Here is a 25,077-nt window from a genome sequence, read left to right as displayed (position 1 = left end):
TACAGGAATGCAAAAAAATCTCTCAAGCACCAGAGGCACGGAAATACTGCTGCAGCATTCTAATTCTACAGAGTACAACTAGAACTAGTTTTGTTCAGGTTTAGTCTAATGCTCCTATTAATTGGGCAGGTCAATTTTCGAAGCTCAAGTGCAGTTTGGTCTTTTTAAACATATTGCACACTGGAAATGGAAGAGTAAGCTTTCAGACCCATGTAGTTAAAATCTGATTAATAAAGGAACTCAATAAACCATTCCTTAAAGGTACATAGACCTTTTTTATTGTATTGTGTTATGTTCCCATGTGTTGCTACTGCTTACGTAAGGTGTGTGTATTGTTTTTTTTTTTTTACATTATGACCACTTTTTAAACTTCTGAATTGCATTCCCTGCCTCAAGATGGCTACCCATTTACCTGCATGGACCTCTCAGAACTACATTTCCCTTCATGTAGTTCTGAGAGGTCCATGTGGGTACATGGGAAGCCATTTTGAGGCAGGGAATGCAATGTACAAGTTTTAAAAAGTGGTCAAAATGTAAATAAATAAATTAATAAATTAAAACAATGCACACAGCTTACGTAACCAGTTGCAGCAACACATGGGAACATGTAACACAACACAATAAAAAATGTCAATCAATAATATGATGGGACCAGATGTGCACATATCTGCCAGCTCTACTTGTATTTTTAATTTGCAGTGACATTAATTTGTACTGCATATGTAATTACAAGAATCTATCTAGAATATACATAGATTTAACTACAAATAACATTTAAAAAAAAAAAAGTTATTTTTGTTTTAGAGATCACATTGAAGACCAGCTTGAGTTGGTCGCAAGAATTAGCAGTTCCTTACCAGTGCCAATTTGTACCTCCTTCCAGCTTAGACTCAAACCCCAACAAAAACCTTCTGTAATAAATAAAGCCTCTTATTTTGAATGGTAAACAGCTTATTATAAAAGAATATGAATGCCATGCAGAGAAAATATATATTGCAGGTTATGTGTACCTTGAAATATACCAGAGTTCCCAAGACACACTAAAGTAAGCTAAGTAAGTGTCAATAAATAGAAAAAGCTGACTGGAAAATAAAACAATACAACAATTATGTTAATACTGTCAATATACATTATGCTTTGGATTTCTGAATTAAAAAGGAAAGATAAATAAAAGGCATAGCAACTGATTTTACATTCTCTAATTCTTTCATCCTGTTACCAGTATCAGAATGAAACAGCTTATACTATAATATACATTATTAATATATAATATACACTTGTGGATACTCCCCTCCATTGCACAGAAACATATTGGGAAGACAGATGAGATTAGATAACTGCACTGGACAAGCAGTGTCCAAAAAAAAAAAAAAAAAAAAAAAAGTTAAGACAAAAACCAACACTACAGCTTAGTAACCGAAAGCTAAAACCACCTCACTCTGAGAAGCAAAATCAAATATGCTCTAAAACCGATTACCAGAAAGGAAAGGTATTCACAAGTACAGAACAGAATATCCCAACAACATGGCAACTTACAGGGATATATAAAAAAAAAACAATTGTTACTTATGGAAGATACATATCTTTATATAGACTAGTTATGGGTATTGTGTTCTTTTATGTAGCTCATAAAACCATTAGTCATAGCTAATATTAGTGCAAGGTTTCCTGGTTACTATGCCAGTGGTAGAGACTTCCATCTAAACATGCTTGGGACACAGGTATATAGCAATCTATATGCTGCCCAAACTTTTATTTTACCATATGAGCTTTGCTTAGGTAAGTTGTGCATTAACATTTCTTCTACTGGTCTGTAACACACACTTAGATCAATACATAAAGACACAGGATTATTAGAAACATAATATGTGTGTGTCTACGTTAGATCTGGAAATTGATAAAGACAAAACCAAGTATTTATATTAACCCTAGTAAGGTGCCATACACTGATGAGATGTTCTACCTTTCAGAGAAAGAATAAACTCTTGGATCCCAAAAGCATACCTCCACCATTAACAGCAAATATTGAACTTTTTTTTTTTAATTTATTTTATATCTGGATAAAAAGCCTATTTCCCATGTGTGGAAAGCAGGTCAGTACAGACTCCAAGTGTGCAAAGAGGAATCCTGGTGACCAAGCTGCTTTCCACACACACAGATTCAGTCCATTTTTTCCTTCTGAACAAGCTTCGGAGTGTCTACAAACTCGTTGCCATTAAAAAGAATGATGGCTGCGGTCCCAATGCTGGCTGTTCCCCAGAAGAGCACATAGGCCAAGGTCTCTGTCCAAGTGTCACCTAAATAAATAAATAAATAAATACAATTTTTAAAAAATCAGGAATAGTTCTGTGGTTTACAGAAATTGGCAGAGACTATACAAGAATAAACTATGGTTTCACCCCCTACCTTTGCTTGTTAGGGACATTATGCAAAAGCCATTATTAGCATTAGCCAAGTCAGCTTTAAATATTTCAGCCATGGCAAAAACAACCATGGCATGAACAAAAGAACATAACCATGCAAGAAGATTAAAGCACTTTCTTCTGCAGATTTACAGTATGCAACTAAAATAATAATAATGTTTGTTAGGAAACACAGTTTGACTTACCTGCCATGAGGAGACATATAATACACATGGAGAATGCAACCACCATGATGATAGGCAACTGAAAAAAAAACAAAGCAAAACTTAGATTAAAACCTGGTTGACTAAATGTAACTGTACAACAAATCTGGCTTTGTATAACAAAACTTGACAGTTTTAATTTTAACAGTCCCTGCATCTAAAATCAATAATTGAGCTTTAACTATAAACAAAAGAAAAAAAAGGTTTAAAAAAAAAAAAAAAAAACATAATCTGCTGCAGTGTACATTACTGTGACAGGTTGGCTTGTGTGGTTTAGTCAGGCCAGGAAGAAACACACACAGGAGTGGTGAGTGAATTGCGCTGTAGCAGCGGTTTATTGAAAATAAAAGGTTTAAACAGAAAACAAAACACTGAACAAACAAATCATACTCCGTGCACCAATACATACACACCACATACAACACATAACACAAAAATACGCACAGGGGCAGGGCACCCCGCCACAATTACATAATGCCATCGATAATTAACTCATGTACGTTAATTCCAATATCCTGCCAATCACAAAAAAAAAAAACCTCTGTAAAGGTTGCACATATCAGCAAAATACTGATGATATGATAAACTCCAGACTATGAGTAAAAGATAATATATTTATGAACTTTTTATGTTTTCACATAATGTTTTATTTCTTCTTGTTGCCTAGGTTTGAGGAATGCCTTACACCATTGCAATACTGCTTCCTTTCATTGTAGTCCTGTGTCCTATTGTTTTTCCCGTACAAATAAATGAACAAACAAACTCACAGTTAGGAACTTCCAGTCCTTTTGCACATGGAGAGGTGTTGAGCTGTCAGCTTCATCCACAGCATAGTTACCAAGGAACAGATCTATGGAATCCTGAAAAAGAAAAGAGTGACGTTAAGGCTAGTGAACCAGTCATTAGTGGTGCAAATTCAACTGGTCACGTGTTATTTGTGAAACAAAAAACAAAAAACAAAAAGTTTTTGCTCCGTTTGATATCACAGTCAATATGACTGTAGCTAACTGGTTCTACACACATCTGTATTTGCATTAGAAACACATATCTCCAATAGGCAACTGCATCACATAAAATTACAAATTACTAAAATAAATATACGTTGACTGCAGTCACTTTCTGGTGTTATATATATACAAACAGATGCTTGTATTGTATGTAAATATTATTTTTTATAACATTTGAGTCCTAATAAATGATATAACTAAAACAGGCTTTGATCCTTGTTTGAGAACGGGAATAAAGTTATTGGTACGATACCATTTTCAGGTCAGAGGTGTAGCTACAGTCAAGGTAAATGGACAACTACAAATCAAATTTAATGAGGCGCATAAACTGAAACAGGATTTGAAAGGATAAGTACTTGTCTGAAACCATCTGAAAAGTTGTTCTTGTAGTATCTGATCATCGAGTTCCAGCCATCCATGACCAGCCCCCATTGAGTCCTCTTGCCAGTCCTGGATTAAAAACACTAGTCAGCCTCCAGCCATAAGGTCGAGAACAAACTCTATATTGCTACTCTTTAAATGATAATAGTAAAATCCTGAAAATCACATTAGCTAACTACTGGAATAAAAATCATACGGGGAAAAAAAAAAAGTGTCAATCATTTTCTACCTTGAAACAGCTCAATTATTAGTAGACCGAACAAAATCCTTCTTTAAAATTCTCTCCAATATCAGTATTGGCTTCATCTTGTGACAAGATTGTTACATTTTAAATTACCATTACATGAAAGCAAAGTAAAAACCAATATATCTGAACGGCTAACCTAACCTTGAGCAAACAGTGGTCTTTGCCAAATACTATTACATAGGTCTTCCTGCCTGTGTTTCTCTCTCACAAGGCAATTGAAATGCTTACTACCTAAACCAGTATACATTCCAGGTATTGTCAAACTGTAAAGGATTAGCAATGTTCAAATAAAACGTATGATTGTTTTAAATGGATTACACGTACATGCATGATTTTATTCTGAACAGAATAAGAGGAAATATTATTATAATATATACCTTGTAAAATCAGTCTTCAAGGCCCCTGTCCCAGCGTACTGTTTGGCACATGCATTAGCATTGTCTGCCCATGCTGTGTAAAGAGAAATAAGTAAAACCACACAGCTTGAATGTGAATACTGCAAACAGAAAGGGGGTATCTCAGGAGCAATGACTGATCTGGCTGCTTACCATTCTTGTATATATTTTCAAAATCATCTTGCTCTTCAATCCTTTGTCCAGCATGAAGAACTCCAAGTCTCTAAGAAATGACAAGAGGTAGTCGATATATTAACACCATCCAATTGATTCATAAATACCTTGATCTAGAGTAAAACAAATATGTCATATGGACCTAGGTAAGCACATTTCACTGGTTACTTTGTCTGTTGTCCATGGTTTAGCTAATTATTTGAGTGAGTGGCAGATTGCAGCTGTAATGCATCAACTTTTCACATTGCCCTGAAAACTCAGAGTACTGTATTAGGTTTTTCTTTGAATCTTAAACGGTGTGATAAAAATACATTAAGATTAGAAAAGCCAGCTGCCTTCATGTCTAGTTCAGGTTTTTGCAGGTATGCTGTAAACTACCAGTGTCATCATTTTCACCCATATCCAAATATTTTGTTCACATGCCAGTACAAAACAGAAAACTGTTTAACATGTACTTTGTTGAGCAGAACAAAAATAAAATTAAGAATCACTGTCCTACTTAATTTTAGGAAGCAGAGTCGGGATACAGCAAACCAACAATTTATTGGGAAGTGGCTCTGTTGGTAAATGCAGTGCAAAGGTAGAAAGGGAAGAGTCGAGAGGTTTCTTTTTACCTGTAGCTGTGATTGCAAAGAGCGACGTGCCAACAGGCTCTGAATCACGTTAGTCCGATCCAGACAGTCCATGCAGTTGCTACGGAATGTGCCTTCCTGCTGCATCAGGACCTTCCCATCTGAATCCACCATGAAGTAACTGCGGACAAAGCATGAGGGATACTGTTCAATTAAAGAACACAGAACCATTATAAAACACAGTAGGCACTTGATTATTCAGACTCAACTGGTCACAGATATTTAGGTCTGGTAATATAACATTTGGGATAAGCAAAAAATAAATATCTTTAACAAAACAAAAAAATTACCCAAACTCATCCTGCATCTCCGCAACCCGATCCACTAAAATCTGAAGTCGTTCCCATCTCATTTGGCTACACTCCTTGTGGAAATCAAATGCTATGTACCTAAGTGAAGAGAGAATGGAGAAAACCAATGAATTTTACTTTAATGCTCTAAACACGGCCCGTGACTTTGTTATAATTCTTTGTTGTAACAAAAAACAATTAAGATTAGTCAATAGTGCGATAATGTAAAGGTACGTTAAGGAATCAGTTATAACTTGAAGGTGGTGATTTTAGGCAGGTCAGCAAGCAGAGCTTTTAAATAATCAAGTCATAAGGGCACAAAAAGGCAGATGTGTCCATTTATGATTTTTTAAATTCAAAACGTAGTGGTAATGTTGGAGTAGTAATTACATATCTTTTCACTACTGTATATTAAAATCCATAACATTTATTCTGCCAAGAAAGAAAACAAACTGTTCGTCTGAAGCAGCTCAAGTTGCTTCATGTTAAACTGATCATTATTAAAGCCATCACTGGTGAATCTTAACACCATTAAAACATTACTTGCAAAACTTGTTCTTCACTCTGTGACAGGGAGAGGCACCACTGCCACATCTGTTATGTATATATTGTATGTTTTGACTTGGTTTAGCAGGGATGGTGTTAAGAGCCAATCGTTGCGGGGTGAAATATTTCTTTGGGTGGCTGACCATACACGTGGAAATGGACTGTGTGATAATTAAAATGTGTGCAATGTGGTCAGTTTTAAATTTTTTCAGTTTTAAAGACTGAATGCCAATTTAACCTGGTCAAGATCTGAATCCAAGAGTAGCCTTTTGTTAAAGAAGCCAGTACATTTATTTGTTTGCTTTTCATCTTGCTACCTTGATTGTCCCTCTACTCTGCCACGTTAACCCAGAGCAATAACACGATTGTTATCAAGACTACAATGATTCACACATACTTCACCATTCCATTACCCAGGCTCGTCACCATTTTTGCAAAAGCCTGCTCCAGTGGATTTTCAGAGCCCTTCTGGTTTATCTGTGAAAGACAATTTATTAAAGAGTGTCACAAATTAGAAGTCAAAACTCCAACAAAATTAAAAAAAAAAAAAAAAAAAAAAAGTGGTGCATTGAAAAAAGAAGGCAATCCCTACCAAGTTTAAAACAACTTGTTTTCCATAGCTGATAATTTGTGAATCAAAATGTCTCTGGAAGCCATCCATCTGAAATCAAGAAATAAAGAAACATAACAAAGCAGGGGGATTATTTTTGTACACCTCAAACTTGTTTAGATTTTTAAACCAATAATCAGCTGGTAAATTCCAGAAAAGAAGGAGAATGTGCTTACATGATTGACAGTTTTGCTGATCTGTGGCTTTGGTTTGTACTTGAGGTTTGGTCTTTGTGACCAGAAAAATGGCATTGATCCACGAGTCTGAAAGAGATAAAGAGGATGAACAAAATAATCTATTTTTTTTTTATTTTTATTGTAAATTATTTACAAGGGTCAGCAGAAGAGTGGTTAATATTTGCTGGCAACTTCAACAGATTGAAAAGAAAAAAAAAACCCTCTAGGGAATTAACAACTACTGTAGCAACACATACAATCATATATTACTTTATTGGTATGAAAATTCTTGCAGTAAATTTGATTTAAAAAAAATTCACCTTCACCGAAAAACCAAATCACTTGCAAATGTACCCTACATTTAGTAGACAACAGTCAACTGTGCTTGAAAATAGGAATAATTCACTAGTGCAACAGATGTTCCACAAACTTCCAAAATACTTGTGCAACTGAGAGGCTTAACAAAGCATTCTGAGCAGATCTGTTTTGTACCTTGAGCAGCATACTAAAACAATTCAATTATAAAACAAGCGTTCAAAATCAGAGGTGGAGAGATGAGCCAGTTCTAAACAAAACCAAACTGTCTTCAACAGCCAAACATTTGTCTACTTGAGTTAGTTTCTTTTGGTTTATGTTTTGAACTTACAATGGATTAAATCTTTATATGAACACTGAGATGAATCCTGCATTTATTTTTTAACCACATTAAAACACTTTACAACTTATAAATGATAAAACAAGTCACGACAACATTACCCTTTCCATATAAGCTTTTCTTTCATTCTGTATATTTCAACGTACCTGCACAAATGAAGCTTTGCTTCCACTGTACTGGACTATTTGTTCTGTTTCAACAAAATTAGCAGCATGACCTTCCGAATCAATACCTGAAAAAAAACAACAACAAAAAAAAACAACACATTTTTAAAAATTGCTTTAATGTCTGGTGGTCATAAAAGGTAACAAATGTTCTGGCTGGCTACAGTCCAGCACAATGCAGGCAGGTGTCATGATATGATAGCTTCCCCTCAAAGCTTTGCTGTTGTAACTAACAAGTAATAAATTAGCATATTGTGCCACCTAGCACCAAAAGCTATACTATATTTTTTTTTGTTACAATGTTATGTACTGTTATTTTATATAATAAACTGTCTTTATTATTTTAGATTTTGTACATAAACAAAATGACCTGAATTTATATATTAAAATGGAAAGCACTTTGTAATATTTCACCAGGGAATATTCGGTTTCTATGTCACACTGATTTAATGTTGTTCACTCACCTCTGACATAGTATCGCACCCCAGCCCTGAAACAGCTTCTTCTCGAGATAATGACCCAGTCAAAGTATTTTCCATTAATACAGCAAGATTTCACTACAATGTCTGAGGTGTGTTGTGAAGGATCATATTGAAGAAGAAACAAAAAGAACACAAAAACATCTTGTATATTTCTTTCAAAACCACCACAAGTTCAAAGAATCAACAATGAAAGCAATGCTTAATGATTACAATCAAGTCAAAAACAGAAAAATGACAGGCATTAAATTGTTAAAAAGCTTTAGATAAAAATGTCTATGGACTGAATACAGCTTTTGATGATTCTGCAGTCACACAGACAGATGCTTCTTTAAAACAGACTGATCTGAATTGTCCTGGCTGGCAATGGCTGACCAAGTAACCACTGACAGCGCCTTTGTCTTTTTAGAGTAGATGCAATCAACAAACATTATACTGTATATAGAATAAACACCTGTGTACATTGACCTCTCTGATAAATAATTTTGCAGTGTAATTCCTTCAACTTAGGGTCAATTGATCTAAACAGCAGTTTCACATGCACTACTAGATGTTTTATTCTCCTAATCATTGTACTGCGAGAGACCTGCTTTAATGATCTTAACAGTGTTTAACAGTATTTAGATCCATCGCTATTGAGATACTAGAGGATCGCTCTAGTGGTTTCAGTGCATTATTTCTTATTTCAAAGTATTACATATGATCCAAAATAATTTCTAAATAAACTGCTCTAACTACTTGCCAGCCCCAAATAGTTTATTTTAAGGAATCGTGGATTGACATGAAATGCTCTCCCTGATCTCGCTGTACATGCTTCTAGCTTGAAAAGACTACAGAATTATTTTCAGATGGAATAATGGGCCTCCCACAGCTAATTAATTTACTATGGTAAACAATTGTTATAATCACACTTTCTATAATTATCCTACCTGAATCCTTTTTTTTAATTTTAATAATAATTCAGAGGAACAGCAGAACACCAAAACTTTGCAATAACTAAAACCGAGCTAACCAAACAATAAACGTAAGTGGAAAACATGTGAGAAGGCTTAGGAAAATAAGCTTTCCTTGTTTAATTGATGGCAATACCTACCATTCTCAAACACAAATAGTATGTAGTATTTAAAAGAAAAAAATCTCTAGTTTTGTTAACTTTTAAAATCTAACTTCAGGAAACTTGTATGGTCATACACAAATGCTATACAAATCAAATGTGTAAAACAATACCAGATAATCTAAATTAAAATACTTGAGTACTTAGAAAGGATACATCCATGGAGCACTGGGAATGCAAATTTGTGGAGCTGTTGTGAGAAAAGAAAGTTGCACGTTCTGTAAAATTCACTTGTAAACTACATTACTTTAACCCTTCTTCAGTGGCAACGGATGCAAATGCACCCTTGCGTGTTTAAAATGATCATATCTGAAAACTATTTCAAGATCGGGGAATATCTTTATACATGATTAATCACATTGATCAGACTCATGCATCAATGCCATTTTCTGGACCTTTGTCGGACTCAGGAAACAGGAGTAATCCTTCTTCAAAAGTTAACAAGGTACATTTTGGGGTGGTTTTGCTCCCCTTTCAGTCTTCTGTGTGAGCCCTATTCTTGACGCTGACAAAGGGTTAAATGATTTGGTTAAACAGGTACACTGGAAGACTGATATACACCAAAATAATCTAACACTAAAGGATTTAACTGGTTATGTTTATTCGGTACACTGTATACAAATTAGTCAAATTATCTTGTGTAACAAACAGTTTTAATTCTTAAAAAAAACATCAGGAAACAGAGGTTTACACGATTTAAAAAACCTTGTGATAGTACTAAAAACAATACTGTGACAACAGTCAGCATTTCTGGAAAGCGGGACTAATAATTAACTCATGTGCAGACGTGGCTTACCTTTATTTGTAGAGTTTTTTTCTTAAGGTAATATTTCTATTACTTCTCAATGTTAAACATTTCCATGATTGTTTTTCACATTTTTACTGATTGAAGTCACAAAGATCTGCATTGGCAAATATGGCGATATAACAAATTAACTCAAAAGCTACCCATTCCTTTTATGCGACAAACAAACACAGAAGCAGCTGGTAAAGGGCAAAGGCTAATTGAGTAAAGTAAATGTTTTGAATCGTTGTCTCTATACAAAATCAACTAATCACTTAGGAAGATAATTGTAATGATTTAAGAACACACTGGGTTTTAGTCTAAATGTGAATGCAGCAGATTTCATGCCTACAACCTAAAATGTTCTAAACATTCTAAACATTACCATTTACCATTCTTATGCCCAAATTGTCCGGTCAGACTGATTAAAAGTCAACAGGTGCCCTACATTTCCCCTTTAAGCCAATAGCCTATTTTAAACCAAACCTGAAGTCAAATTATACCAATTCAATTTCCCTCCATAAACCAGCAAAAGCATAAAAGGTCAATGCAGCACTTCTTGGGGGTTAAGGTCATGAAGGGCAAGGCAAATGTTGCCTTTGTTGGGCGTGAAAATTAAGGGGTACCAAGGCAGTTCTAGGGGGCAAAAAGACAAAACATAAATCCAACCCAAGGGCACCAAGGCGATTTCAGTTATATAAAAAAACATACGATTGTCAGTCAAACTGGTTGAACATTTACTCATGGCTGGAGTCTGATAACGACAATGGTCAAATGAGTTGTTCGAGCTGTAGTGTCTGCACAACTGTGGTTTGCTAACCGCTGTTACAAAACCTGTACAAACAACGTGGCTTTGGAAGAAAAAAAACTGAAATAGAAACTTTGTCAGGCGAGTGCTCTGCATCACAATGATGATCGAACAGCTGGATGTACATAATGTTAGATGTTTACATTTGAGAGAATTTATATAGTTTCACAGTTCTTGAAATTATAGTTGCAAAGGACCTAGTTTTGTTATGGTGCATTGCTGGACATTCAGTTCAGGAAATAAAGGTATGATGTTTTTAAGCATCTGTATTTTAACCCCTTGCGTGAAAGCACACGTTTTACTAGTTAAAGAAGAACTACCTAAGGTAGTGAGAATGTATTACACAAAAATCAATGAAAACAGAAATCGATGCACTCAAGATTGCGTTTTGTTCACCACTATGTTATCTATCCTACCCGTTTCATAACACAGGGCGCTGCTACTTGAACCATGTCACAGTTACTTACTCAGTTTTTTGTGTTTTTTTCTTTTTGGTGTAAGAATTTGAGCAAAACTAGTAATTATCTGCCTATTGTGTGTTCATTTTTAGCATTCGTGTTCTGGGGGGGAATAACACCAAATTACAAAACCACAACAGTCATTGAAATGTCTACATAAAAATTAGCAATTTATATACACTGAAGACAAGAGTAAGAATGTGTATTGCACCGTTGCGTTGTAAGTATTGCAATTTTAAGCCTGTTCTTTCACAACTCAACTTAACTCTGTCTAATCTCATTCTTTCTGCAGTACTGGACAACTGAAAGTTCACATTAACAATATTATTATTGGTTGGGGACAAATTGTTGTGTGCCCATTGCTTACCTGAACAGTAAGTAAATCAGAACACTTCAATGTCGCTTTACAGCTCTTCTTCCTTCTTTCTTTTTAAATGTTTTTGAGTTGACATGAAGCTCAGATGGAAAAATCAGTGACACTGCCAGTGAACACGTATGATTGAAAATTCCTTGAAGCACCGTCATGTTGAGCTCAGTCTAACAGCGTCCCTCAGTGTTTGCCCTTCATTAACCAATGATACAGTACGTCTTTCTCGTGACTTAGTGCTGGGAGGTGCACAGTAAAAAGAAGGGCAACAATAACACATTATGATAATGAGTCATTTTCTCACAGGATGAGATTAGACAGAGAACAGGCCAGTTGACACTGAGCAAGTTTATGAATGGGCTGTAGATCAGATGTGCTGTTGCTGACGAACACCGGCGGCAATGACGGGCAAGCTTACAGGCACCTTTTGCCATAAGTTTTTTTTTTTTTTTTTATTTGAGAGGCACTGGGCAAGCGACTTGGGCACTTCGGCAACTGCCATCAGTGTCGCCTGTTATTTCATGCCCTGTAAAATGTAATTATAATGCGTCCTTTCAGCAATTATGTATGTGTTAAATTAACACAAAAACTAAAAACAAATGTGTGTAAGTGAAAGTAGCTACAACCAATTCTTGTGTTTTTAATGGCTTTTTTCTTGTTTAGTATCATAGACAAAATATGTTACTGTATGGTTCTTTCAAGTCACCTAAAGGTCAGCTTTATAGTGACTGTTACAGGTGGAGTTTTTATTTTTATTAGATAACAAATCTTAATTATTACCCTTAAATTAGAACTAAAAAAAAAATACATTTAAAAAAAAATCAGCTTTTTTTTTTTTTTTTTTTTAAACAAATGATTTCAAGTGCAAAGTCTGAAAGACAAAGTGGCAAAGGGGTTATGTTGGGGGTGCAGAGAATAGTTGAAAACCAAGATACTAGTGAGAATTAGGCACGTTTAGATAAACAAGCACGAACATAGAGAGCTGTGATTGGCTATGGATTCTGTATGTTACAGGCAGTGAGCTTAGTTAAGTGGATTCAGGGAGTTTGGTTGGAGTGTTATAACAGCTGGAATCTGTTCACTTCTGACCTGATGGTGAATTTAAATTTTAGTATTCTTTGAAAAAGTCCACCTATAGGCATTTGCCACATATTCTTACATTTAAGACACATTTATTTTGTTTGTTTTAAGTGTGTGTTTATCATTTGTTTATTCATTTAGTTTTGAACTTGGTTAAACTGTAATTTCTCCTCATTAGTTCTATACAATCAATCAATTATTAACAGTGATTTATTGTTATTTTAATTAGAAAAAAATTGGTTCCATTAGGAGTCAAGATTATTACTAAATAATTGCATTATATAAAAAGTATTATTTCCCTCTGTCCTTTATAAAAGTGTTTGTAGTGAATGGAATGAGTTTACAACTTAAATATACCAAATATAATAAATGCTAGATATTTTATTTTTTTTAAAGTAGTATTATTAATAATCAAAGGACAATGAAAAACGGCAGTTTCATGAGTTTAAGGCAACATCGCGCTCTTCGATTTATAAGCAATTGTTTAGATAAAATCTACAGGCATTCGCCACATATTTTAGACACCTTTAGCCATCTTGTTTGTTTTAAGTGTGTGTTTATTATTTGTTTGGTTTTGTGAAATAAGGCACTAACACTGTACAAACAGTTCTTACTGTGTATTCTCAGTCTATGCCAAAGTAATCAGACAGCTTTTTAATAATGTTAAACCCTTGCTTTCTTGTTTTCTTTCATTTAACATGGTTAAACTGAGGAATTTATGTTTAAACCCATAATAAAATGTGCATTGATCAGTTTCAATCAGTACCGTTCAGTTGGTAGAAGGATGTGTAAATGACACTTAGGAAAGGTCCACCGGTTAATAGAGAGCAGCATAACTAACAGGATTGGATTGGTTCTACTATACTAAAAAAGCAAACAAAAACAAGTCTGTCTGCTAGCAAGACTTACCTCTGGCTGTGCTGTGAACTCTCTCAGAAGGTGCCCGTTCCACACAAACCTCTGATCTGCCTGCAGAGAAAAAAAATAAATAAAAAAAAATAATAATACAACATATAAAAGACAATGCGCCTTTAAAAAAAAAATCCTATTTAGTAGGATTTATTTACAGGAACTGAACACTGTAATCAGAGCTTGTTGAACTTGTCCATTATTAACTAGGGAAACTGTCTGGTCCCACATACCCCTGCGTTATGTCAATAAAGAGAGATCATTCAGAACTGTTACAGGGTTTGTTAATTTCACAGATATAAAGGTTATGTGCAGAATCTGACCAATTTAGCCAATGATCTTCTAAGAATGATCTCCATGAACGCACCCATTGGCTAAATTGGTCAGATTGTGCCCAGAAACTGTGTAGAATGATCTCTGTGAACACACTCCCCGTGTCCTCTGTGCGTTGCCATTGTTGGTAGTGTCACATGACCCGTTTGTTTACTTCTGTTTTGTGTTTAATAAATCCTGTGCCCCTGTGCTGGTGTTTCAGCTCCAGTTCCCATGTCTCTCAGTCTTGCAATGCGGTACCTTGTCTCAATACCATTTGAATGTTGATCAGTATGAAGGAATTTTCATAATAGTACTATATACTGATGTTCAATTCAAATTTGCCATTTTGTCATTATTCTGATACAGTAAAATGCCAAACCCTATTATAGTGAGCACCCTGATATAACAAACATTTCTTCAGGTCCCATGGGGGTTCATTATAGTGAAGTTAGCCTGTATTTAAATTACTTGAATGCGGTACTTTTTCCACATGCTATGTTGTCTGTCACTGGTTAGTGAATACAGCAGGTGTTCAAACCACGCAGTAAACGGGCTTACTGCGTGCAAAACATGTTACTGCGTTTAGTGTATGAGGCCCTAAATATGTTAGTATACCTAAATAGATAATTTCCTCTTTAAGCACATGCTAAGGAGTTTAATGAACCATCCATTTCACAAATTCAGTGGTACCCTAAATATGATTAACTTACTAACAATGTTGAATTACTGGGTGGGGCATTTGTTCTCTATTTTACCCAAAAAAGTATTTTCCTGAGTCGTCGCTGCCAAGACTGGTACAATATTCAATGTAGTGTTGTCCTTCGTAATCCTTAGCCAGAAAAGTATTGTTTTAGGGCAAAATTAAGAGAAAATGACATGCCCAGTCAATCTACATTGGTAGTGCATTTGATACACTGTTCAGTAAAATCTTTTAAATATTTATTGAGCAAGTAGTCTGTGTGAAGTTAACAGGAAACAAAATGTATTTAGCAAGAGGTTTTAGTGAGGAAAAATGGGCAATACATCCCCACTCGTAGTCTTGCTGTAAATCATGTTTCCATAATTTGAGTCAGTGATAGACAGAGAGAGAGAGAGAGAGAGAGAGAGAGAGAGAGAGAGAGAGAGAGAAAGAGATCGATCTATTTGTTAGTTATTCTCCTCACACCAAATGTTCAGATAACCTGGTTTTGTTGTTTCTAATTCCGTTTCATCATATCGGCAGTTAGAAAGTATAAAATTGAAAATGACTGCAATAGTTTTCAATCAAAATTACTTATCAACATCTCCCTTGCAATGCAGATCCCTTTCTCAGTTTCATTTACGGGCAGCATCTGGGATTTTGTATGCTCTCATATTGTCTTTCTCAGTTCTCAGCTGATAATAAGCTATTCTTCAGCAAATGTTATAACAGTGGTGATGCAAAAACATAGAAAAATGAACCATTCTGCATTTTTAAATGTATAATGCTATCCCTGTGTTAGAGAGTCAATGCTATTTATGCACACACTTAAACAAAAGTGAAATGTTATTATCGAGCAAATAAAAAAAACATGAACACTTATAAGGGCTGCCTTAGAATGAGGTAACATTCAATGTTTCTGCTTTTTGATTTGTTTTTATTTTACAATTTAAAAACGTATTTAGTGTGCCCTGTTATTTTACCCCTGATTTTCTCCCCAATTTGAAATATCCAATATTTTTATCCCCTCACTGCAACAATTTCCCACACAGCTCAGGAGACCTGAAGGTTCTGTGGGCGCCCTCCAATCCCACAACCGAGCCAGCTTCCTCATTCACACCTAGGAACTCTAGAGCTGATGTCAGCGAGCTACCGACCTCTGGTGGACAAAGGCCAGCCCTACAGATGTCTGTGTTTCAGCTCACTGGATGCCTGGCAAGCAGGGCTCGCTGCAGCATGTTTTTCCTCCCTAACCCACAGGACCACCACAGTCAATGCAGTGCTCTCTTCAGAAATCCCCAGCGTAGACTGGCGACTTTGCACAGCCAGGACACGAATCTACACTGTATGACTCACCCGGCACACTACACAGCTGCGCCTTTACCAGGAAAGCCAATGGGAGACTACCCACCCCTATTTTAATTTTATTCTTACCCTTTCCAGTAGGCTCATTTCTTGAAACTCTGGGCTGGTGTTGGACAACCGCTGTAAGGAGTGTGTCAAGTCATAGTTGGTAGCAAAGTAAAACCCATCTGTGTTCAATACGTTGTTGAGCATTGCTAAGAAACACTTGTTATCTTGCATCTAGGGATTAAAAAAAAAAGAAAAATAGATAAGCAAAAAGCACTTGACTTTACAGGTTCAAAAGGTGTACTAGAGAACCGCAGGAACAGGTTGTTTATACAACGCTGATTACATTTAAAATGGTGAAGGGCTATCTTAATCAATGAATTCTTCTTTATATTCATTTTGTATCATTTTCTGTTTCAGTCATCACACCCATCAATCGTCCAAATTTAAATCACACCTGCGTCCTCAATACACCTTCAGAATCATGTCTGGCTTCTAAAGTTACTCCCTGCAACACTCTGCCTTTAGAGGAAGAAGAAATACATCGAGAGTTTTGTTCAGGACACAGAGTTCTAAAAAGCCACCAGGATGTGAAGACTGAAATAGCAATACATACAAGGTATCTAGAAAAACAGAAGAATACATTCATAAAGATATCTCTAGTATTTCAATCCCATGCCAAATTGCTCCAGATCTCCCACTGTCAATTTTTTTAAGGCAACACCTCGGGAACAACTCAGTATGTACACCAAATGATGTTACTTTCTAACACAAGAAAGAAAAAGAACCTCAGCAGGGCATTACGAATAAACAAGTGTATAAAATCTGCCCCAGAGTCAGACGGCAGTTCAGGTGCCCATCAGTGATTTTATATTCTGTTCTCAAAGAACTTGATTGAGACCATCAGGCCGCCAAGAGCCACCCACCAGATCACTGACGACTATGGCTGAATTCAAACCGTAGCCCAAGAGGTGAAAAACTTTATTTTATATCAATAATCTCTGTAAATCCCAACACATCCGGTACAGCTTCATGACTAGGAAACTAGAAAAAAATATACCCCATTTAGAAGGCTCAATTTGTGTCCTGTCTGAAATTACTTCTGCAATATCTTATACTGATAAAATATTGATCAGTTACCCACTGTAACAAACGTTACGCTTTCATAGAATACAACATTAAGCCAAAAAAAATACAACACAAATATAATGTGGATGAATGCATTCTATTGGTTAAATAGAAAAAAATAAAAAATAAATGACATTGATGGACAACCATTTTCTTCTTACCTGCTTCCATTCTCTAAACTCTGTGAGCTGCAAAGAAATTATCTTTTTTCGAGTAAAAAGTAAAACAAACCACACACACATTTTTACTGGCCAAATACAACTTCATTGAAAAAAAAAAAAGTTTGCATATTATAAATAGAGCAAAAACGCTTTTCAGAGTATTCTAAAGGTTTAATCCTACCATTAAAAAGCAAAGACCTCTGTATGCAGTGTACATACAACCGCATAAAGGGTGTCACGCAAACAGTATTAATCTTATTATCACCAATTACCCTTTTTTTATATATACACTCCATAATTTTAGACCAGATATCCAAAAAAACCCATACCTGGTTATCTGTCAAGTGCAGCACAGTCTTTTTGTAAGAAATGATGTCAAATTCTGTAGCCTTCCAGATGTTGTGACCGAATAAATCTCCAACCTTTTTCTTTTTGGTAATTATGATAAGATACATGCCTGTAAATAAAAGAAAAAGGGGATGCATCTTAACTAAGAAGTGATCAAACATTTCTGACAGCTTTGTTCTTTTCTGAGAGAGTATCTGGGAAGCTCAACTTCATAGAGATCAACCTGCCGTTTTACGCCTGCAACAGAAACCATCACAGATTTTCTCAGTCAGGTTTCAAGTAGAGCCATCATCGTCCTAAAGTATGACAAGGGAGCAAACAGGGCTTCAGAGTTTTGAAACCCTCACTGTAATGTCTCCTTAGCTTTAAACCCTCAGTAGTGGACATTACCGGATAGAATATTTACCTTTTCACATGCCCTTGCATACAGTGCTGTAGCAGTGGTTAACTTCAGGCAGGTAAATGTCTGCTGCATCATTTATTATCGCTTAATCTTCACATTCTTCTGCCCTGTGTCCATGCCTACCTATCTGTTCTACACCTTTGAGTCCATGTCTATATCCTAACTTTATCTTTTTTACTACCTGTATGGACAAACCAGATACCCATCCATTTAAGTTATCTACATCTGTGCCTTAAGAATTATACACAATATGGACAATTGTGAAAGCAAAATAAAGAAGCAGTCATCACTCCTACAGAGAAACTGATTATCACAAATCTCAGAGGAAAACATGTATGTTACTGCTCTTCTAGGTACATCATGTAAAATAGATTTGCTTGAAATTATATGGCACTACACTTTATGACCACAAGTTTTCAAAATAGCTGAGAATTTTAACACATTCAGTAATATAAAGAAAACAGACATCTACAGACATTTTGTGTTGTCTTCCTTGATAGACAGCATACCTGCAACCAGACGAATTGTTCCCATAATTCCACATATTGGTCTAGTGACAGAAGAGGGAGGGATATCTTTCTTAGCTAAGGAAATAATGAGAAAATTGTATCAGACATGTCACATTGCAGTTAGACCAGCACAATACAATACAAAATAAATACACACACACTATATATGTATATATATATATATATATAATATATATTATATCTATATATATATTATGATATATATATATATATATATATATATATATATGTATGTAGTACACACACATATATGTTATGTATATGTGGTGTGTGACACAATATATATATATAAACACACACACACACACATTTTTAAACACTGCTGAAACAGATCCAAAATAAAAAGCAAACACTTGTTTTTAGAAATGTAATTATTTATCTCTTGGGAATGCTTGTTACTTTTTTTCTATTTTTTTGATGGACAGAATGCACCATGCTCTTGCAGAGACAGACAATGCTGATTCAAGACCACAGTTCCACTCCATTCCTGCTCCATACCTGCGAGGGTCATTTCCGTAGACACCCTGTCGATGACGAGAACATCATTAGCTCCATCATCGCAGGCTTCTATGTAAAATTTCTCAGGGCTTGTGTGCCTGCAAAACAACAACAAAAATAAATAATAAAATGAAAAAAACAAGCTTGTCTGCATATTGAAATGTAAAGTCACTGCAGAAAACTGGTTATGATTTTTTGCAGGCACTGTACAGTCCTTTACAACTTTAAGGAATGTTTTGTTATAGTTTTTGTTTTTTGTTCAATGGCTTTCAGCAGCCCCACTTTAAAAATTGTTCCAGTGCCACTGGCAGGTATAACAGTATACCAATGCAGGTCTGCTGCAACTAGCTATTGGACTGCCATACCTTACAAGCTTGTGAAAGCTAGGGAGAACAAAAGGCTCTTTATTTCTGAGTTAAAAGTTTAAAGGGTTACACCAGTTCTTCCATTGACAGAGATGCATGTGTTTAATGATTTATGTACTAGCATGGAGGACTGCGTCTTATGACCATGCTCAGTAGATGGGTCAGGTTAAACAGTAGTGGGTGAACAATTCAACAGAGGCACTTCTAAAGTAAGTGAATACCACCTTTTTGTTTAATGATTGAACATAGATGCAAAAAATATTTTAGACTGTATACAGTAAAATGAATCACACAACAATAAATCCACTGGGAACCATGCTGCCTAGGCCATGAAACATTAGGTTATTACCATAACCCTGGTTCCCTGAAAAGAATGACAACCATTACCGAATGGGAAGAGCCTCTCTGACCTTGTCAATCACTGAGCATATATAAAAAAGCTGCCCTATCAGGGCCCTGCTGTGAGGGGGAAGTCCCTCCCACCTCCCGCTGAGGAGGGACATCCTCACAGTAGCATACCGCTATTTTCGAAATCAAAGGCCAGCTGGGGACACGACCTCGAATGGTAATGGTTGGCATTCTTCAGGGAACCAAGGTTATGGTAATAACCTAATGTTCCCTTTCAAGTGGAATGGCAACCATTACCAAATTACCGACAGTACAGCCCCATGGCGATAGCCTCAGAGCCCTTATGACGCCTAACAGCATGCTGCCTGCAACACCCTAGAGCCCAGGGAGGGCCTTGCTCGGTTTGCAACATCAAGGCTGTGAAAACGTGCAAATGCCTGACTACCTGTCCATGTAGCAGCATTGCAAAGCTCTTCCAAGGAAGTGTCATAAAAGAAAGTCCACAAAGTCGCTTGGCCCCTGGTAGAATGGGCCGTAATGTCCCCCAGCATAGGGGAGTCTGTCTGTTCATATGCCAAGTGTATGGCATCTGACACTGTGACAGTGTGCTAGACGTTGCTTCAACAGAGCTTTACCTTTAGAGTGGGACCCATAGCAGACAAACAGCTGGTTGGACTGTCTCCAGGACGCTCTCCTATACAGGTAACAGCACAGAGCCCGGACCAGACAAAGCGTGTGCTGTCTGCTATCCTCCTCTGACTCATGCAGCGGAGGTATGAAAGCTTCCAAAACAACTGGTTGGTTAATATGGAATGAAGAGACCATCTTTGACAAAAAGGCTGGGTTAGTTCTTTATGTTACCCATGAGTCATTACCAGTGAAAGCCATACAAGTGTCACCAAAAGGACAGCACATAAAGCTCACAGCGCATTACTCTTCTGGCAGATGTAATGGCTAATAAAAACGCCACTTTGAGGGAAACAGGGCACAGCTCTGCTGAGGCCATGGGCTCAAATGGGGGACCCGTAAGGACTTCCAGCACCAGCTCCAGATGCAACTTAGGGACCATGCTTTTTGTCAGAGGACAGAGCCTCTGGGCCCCTTTAAGAAATTGCACAGTCTCAATTTTATCGTGGCACACCAATATTGCTGCCAAATAGACCTTCAGAGTAGATGCAGATTTTCCCACATCAAACAGGTATTGTAAGAAGGTTAGAATTGTCTCAATAGGGCAAGTCACAGGGTCGTGACCCCCAGCAATGCACCAGTTTTGGAAAACATTCCACTTATACGAATACTGGGCTCTGGTGCTAGGCGCCCTAGCAGACTGTAGCGTCTCTATCACAGCTTCTGGCAGACCTCGTCTGGACAGACGGCTCTGTTCAACGGCATAACCCAGAGTTGGAGCTGGGCAGAGTTCGCTTGGCGGAGCGGGAGCTGCCACAGTTGGCCCCACAACATGCTGGAGAGGAAAGCAAACCAGGGGTGCCTCGGCCATCTGGGTGCGACCAGCAAAGCCTGGGCTTTCTCCACTCAGATCCTCTCTACTGTCAGGGGCAATAACGGTAGCGGAGGGAACGCATACAAGAGCCCCTGTGGCCAGGGGTGAGCTAGCACATCTACTCCCAGGGGACCCCCTTCTCTCTCCATAGAGAACCATAGGGGGCAATGAACGGACTCGGCTGTGGCGAAGAGGTCGACTTGTACTGTGCGAAACCTCTCCCAATTGTTTCATAACCTGAGGGTGCAGTCTCCACTCCGAGCTGTCTGGAGCTCCTCTGGACAGGAGGTCTGCTGCTAAGTTGTCCACACCGGGGAGGTGGACCGCCCTGATGGAACGTAAGTTTCTGTGTGTCCAAGACAGGAGTCTGAGCGCCGTATGGTGAAAGCCAGGTGAGCGCAGGCCGCCTTGGTGGTTATGTAGGCTACCACTATCGTGTTGTCCATCGGGACCAGAACATGTTTGTGTGCTAACTTCTGGCAAAAATGCGACTGCGCTAGGGCTACTGCTTGAAGTTTTTGGGCTTATATGCGCTTGCTGCCAAGGTCCCTTCCAATGACCTCGTATTCTCCTCCCATTCCAGACCGCTCCCCTGCCCAGGCTGGAGATGTACGTAGTGACAACTTCCTTTCTGTGAGGGGAGCCAAGGGGAGATCCGAGGCACAGATTTTCGGGGCGGTGCCACCACTCCAGTGTTTTCCGGCATTGTCTGGAAACTTGCACCAGCCGGTGTCGATCACAGACCGGGTGCACCTTGAGCCCATCCACCCAAGCCTGAAGCGGGTGCATTCTCAGCAACCCTACAGGAAGGATTCTCGAGGCAACTGCCATCAGCCTCAACAACCATTGAAACATTCTGACCTGTAGAAGTGCTACAGACCAAATCCTGTCTTCAGACAGTGAGGCAAGCACACTAACAGAGTTCAATTTGATCCCCAGGAACACGACTGAGACAGTACGAAGTTGCTCTTCTGTTAATGTATGGAGAGCCCAAACTTCGTCACATGATCTATGACCTATCTGGTGTGCGCCTCGGTGCATGCGTTGGAAAGTGCGCAAACTACCCAATGATCCAGGTAGTTCAAGATCCAAATACCACCCAGCCTGAGTGGAGCCAGTGCTGCGTCCATGCACTTGGAAAATGTACGGGGCACCAGTGAGGGGCCAAACGGCAGAACGCAGAATTCATACACACTGCCTTGAAAGGCATATTTTCTGTGCACGGGACAGATCGGGGCATGGAAGTTGGCGTCTTGCAGGTCGATAGATGCAAACCAGTTGCCCGGCTGGACGGACAGCAGGATACGCTGCGCGGTCAACACGTCGAACTTCCTTTGTTTGTGGAACATGTTGAGAACCCCGGAGGTCCAGAATAGGTCAGAAACCGCCGTCACTCTTGGGCACCAGGAAGTACCTGGAGTAGAACCCGCTGAGGGCTTTGCTTGGATTTACCAGGCGCACAGTGTGCTTTTGTTGAAGATTGGCGATCTCCTGTTGGAGGAGAATCGCGCACGCTGGCCCGACGGTGGTAGAGAGCACACCCTTGAAGGGTGGAGGGCCCATGCGGAATTGCAGAGTGTAACTGTGTCTCACAGTCGATAGCACCCAGGAGTCCTGGGTGCAGCCTTGCCATGGGTCATGTCCAGTGGTCAGTCTGGTTGAGGGGGGAAGGTGGCAGCCAGAGCCCCTCAAGGGCAGTCTCCCTTGGTCTTGGGAGGGGGCACTTTTTTTTTAGGCCCGGGCCTCTGTCTCCAGCTGGAGAACCGGTTACAACTAGCCAGCGGTGGTCCCTTGCCACCGGCTTTTCCTCTGCCTGCTTGTTAGCCTGAGGTGGAGAGCAGCGTTCAGGCCCAGCTGCCCCAACAGGCTGAGAAGGCCATCTAGGGCGCTGCAGATAGGCAGGAAGGTGCGAGAACTTTGAAGCGACCTCCGTGGCTTTGTGGGACCTCTCAAGGCTCACATCCACAGTCGCTCCAAATGTCTGCCCTGGTGTTATAGGGGCATCCAGCAACGCAGCCTCCTCTGTCTCCACCACTTTGGCTTGGGTCAGCCAAAGATGTCGGCGGCCAGGCACCAGCGCCGCCAGAGACCTCCCTGATGCCTGACCTAGCTCCCCCATCAGGTCAGTCATCACTCCCGTCACCGCCTGAAGCTCCCCCGCGTCTGTCTCCGTTGCCCGCTCTTGCAGTCTTGCCGCCAACTGCGACTGGTAGAACCCCAAGATGGACATGGCATTCGCCATCATCATCAACGTACACAGGGAATAATTAATTTAAAAACGAGTTCTCCACTTGCAGTTAGTGCACAGTTTGTCAGTAAGTGTTAGACCAGGTCATATTTATAAACAAACACACAGTAGATCTAATCCTGCAACCAACATATGTGTGTGTTATTTTTTCTTGTTTTAGATATTGCTGGGAGGCATTCATTTTCATTACTCCACTTACCAGAAATGGGATCATAACAAGCATTTACCACAAACCTTCAACAAAGAGTGGGATGGATATAATCCAGTACCTATTAATTTGTATCTAACCCCCATAAAATCAAATAAGCTAGCCAAAACAGTCCGATTGTCTCCTCTATAAATGGACACCATCAAAATCCCTATGTTGCTTAAATCTGAAATTATTCATTCTGCTATATGCATATGGAAGATATTCACTCTGCTTGGCATGCTTACATCAAGTTACACAGAGACAAGTACGTTTAAGATGGTACACTATGAATGAGTTTGTTGGCAGTTCCTACAGTAGGTAAAGACAGGCTTCATTATTAAAACTGCATCGAAAAACAAACAAACCCTATGATTCAGTTGTTATGGGTTTCCAGAACGTCAAATACTGTGTGTAGACAAGTACACTGGGAAATTATGAATAAATAAACAATATATTAAATACACACAGTAACATAGATGGCTTATTTTTCATTTATACTGCTTGTCAGATTGTCTCGGTTTGTATAATGTATTTTCTTATCGCTTCCTACCGTAAATTTGTCTGGGCAGAGCCAGTACTACTAGCGTAGTGACAGCAGACGACCACGCTCAGAAGATACACAGACTCAAATAAATGCTTGACAAAACACGGGCCCCATTTGTTTCTAACACCGCTAATCGGTATAAAAGACATTTTATCTGGAGGCTACTGTTCTGTGAAATAATGAAATATTTGTACTGTACTCACAGTTTGAAGCTCTCGTAGGCTGTCGCCATCTTTACTCCGGTCTTGTCTGTCTGACCTCGATGACGTGTCAGAGCTGGAAGGGGCGCGGCGATACTCAACTTGTAATATAATTTATTACCATAATTTAACCGTGAGAGAGATGGGGTCCGTGGATAATCGTTGAAAATACAGGCTCTGTCACTTTAAAAATAACATTTAAAAAAGCATCTTATATTAATTTATTAACAATACGTGAACGTGTCACATAGGACCGACAAAATTAGTACAAAGCATCTTATTAGGCCTATTAACTTTCTGTCATTGATAATGATATTACGCAAACTTGCCCTGTGCGGTATCACCTATGGTGTAGTCATATATCACC

At 38.3% G+C, this 25,077-nt stretch overlaps 1 protein-coding gene across 2 annotated transcripts; it reads right to left on the bottom strand.

Annotated features, from left to right (window-relative positions):
* Positions 1-558: 558 nt before the first annotated feature.
* Positions 559-24,806, bottom strand: LOC121314749 (phosphatidylinositol-3-phosphatase SAC1-B-like). Of its 2 annotated transcripts, XM_041248386.1 has the most exons (21): positions 24,714-24,806; positions 19,315-19,412; positions 18,796-18,870; positions 17,865-17,992; positions 17,536-17,562; positions 16,331-16,480; positions 13,903-13,962; positions 9,653-9,686; positions 8,368-8,469; positions 7,886-7,971; positions 7,085-7,171; positions 6,891-6,959; positions 6,696-6,775; positions 5,753-5,851; positions 5,445-5,583; positions 4,810-4,879; positions 4,639-4,711; positions 3,990-4,083; positions 3,394-3,486; positions 2,609-2,666; positions 559-2,297 (listed from the first exon to the last, which is right to left on the bottom strand). In XM_041248386.1, the coding sequence occupies exons 1-21, from the start codon at positions 24,740-24,742 to the stop codon at positions 2,161-2,163; spliced, it is 1,788 nt and encodes a 595-aa protein (XP_041104320.1). In that variant the 5' UTR covers positions 24,743-24,806; the 3' UTR covers positions 559-2,160. The 2 variants fall into 2 exon arrangements, with proteins under 2 accessions (XP_041104320.1, XP_041104321.1); XM_041248387.1 differs by lacking the exon at positions 17,536-17,562 and having other exon boundaries at positions 24,714-24,805.
* Between the last annotated feature and the right edge of the window lie 271 nt (positions 24,807-25,077).

This window comes from Polyodon spathula, chromosome 4 (genome assembly GCF_017654505.1).
Source record: "Polyodon spathula isolate WHYD16114869_AA chromosome 4, ASM1765450v1, whole genome shotgun sequence".
NCBI lineage: Eukaryota > Metazoa > Chordata > Actinopteri > Acipenseriformes > Polyodontidae > Polyodon > Polyodon spathula.
The sequence above is the reverse complement of the archived record's forward strand: the minus strand, read 5'-3'. Positions and strand labels throughout refer to the sequence as shown.

Coding starts and splice junctions, on each gene's coding strand:
- LOC121314749 (XM_041248386.1), bottom strand. CDS start 24,742: ATGGCGACAGCCTACGAGAGCTTCAAACT. Junction 7,172..7,885: donor GCAAAGCTTCATTTGTGCAG/GTACGTTGAAAT, acceptor TATCTCTTTCAG/ACTCGTGGATCAATGCCATT. Junction 2,667..3,393: donor AGGACTGGAAGTTCCTAACT/GTGAGTTTGTTT, acceptor TTTTTTTTTCAG/TTGCCTATCATCATGGTGGT.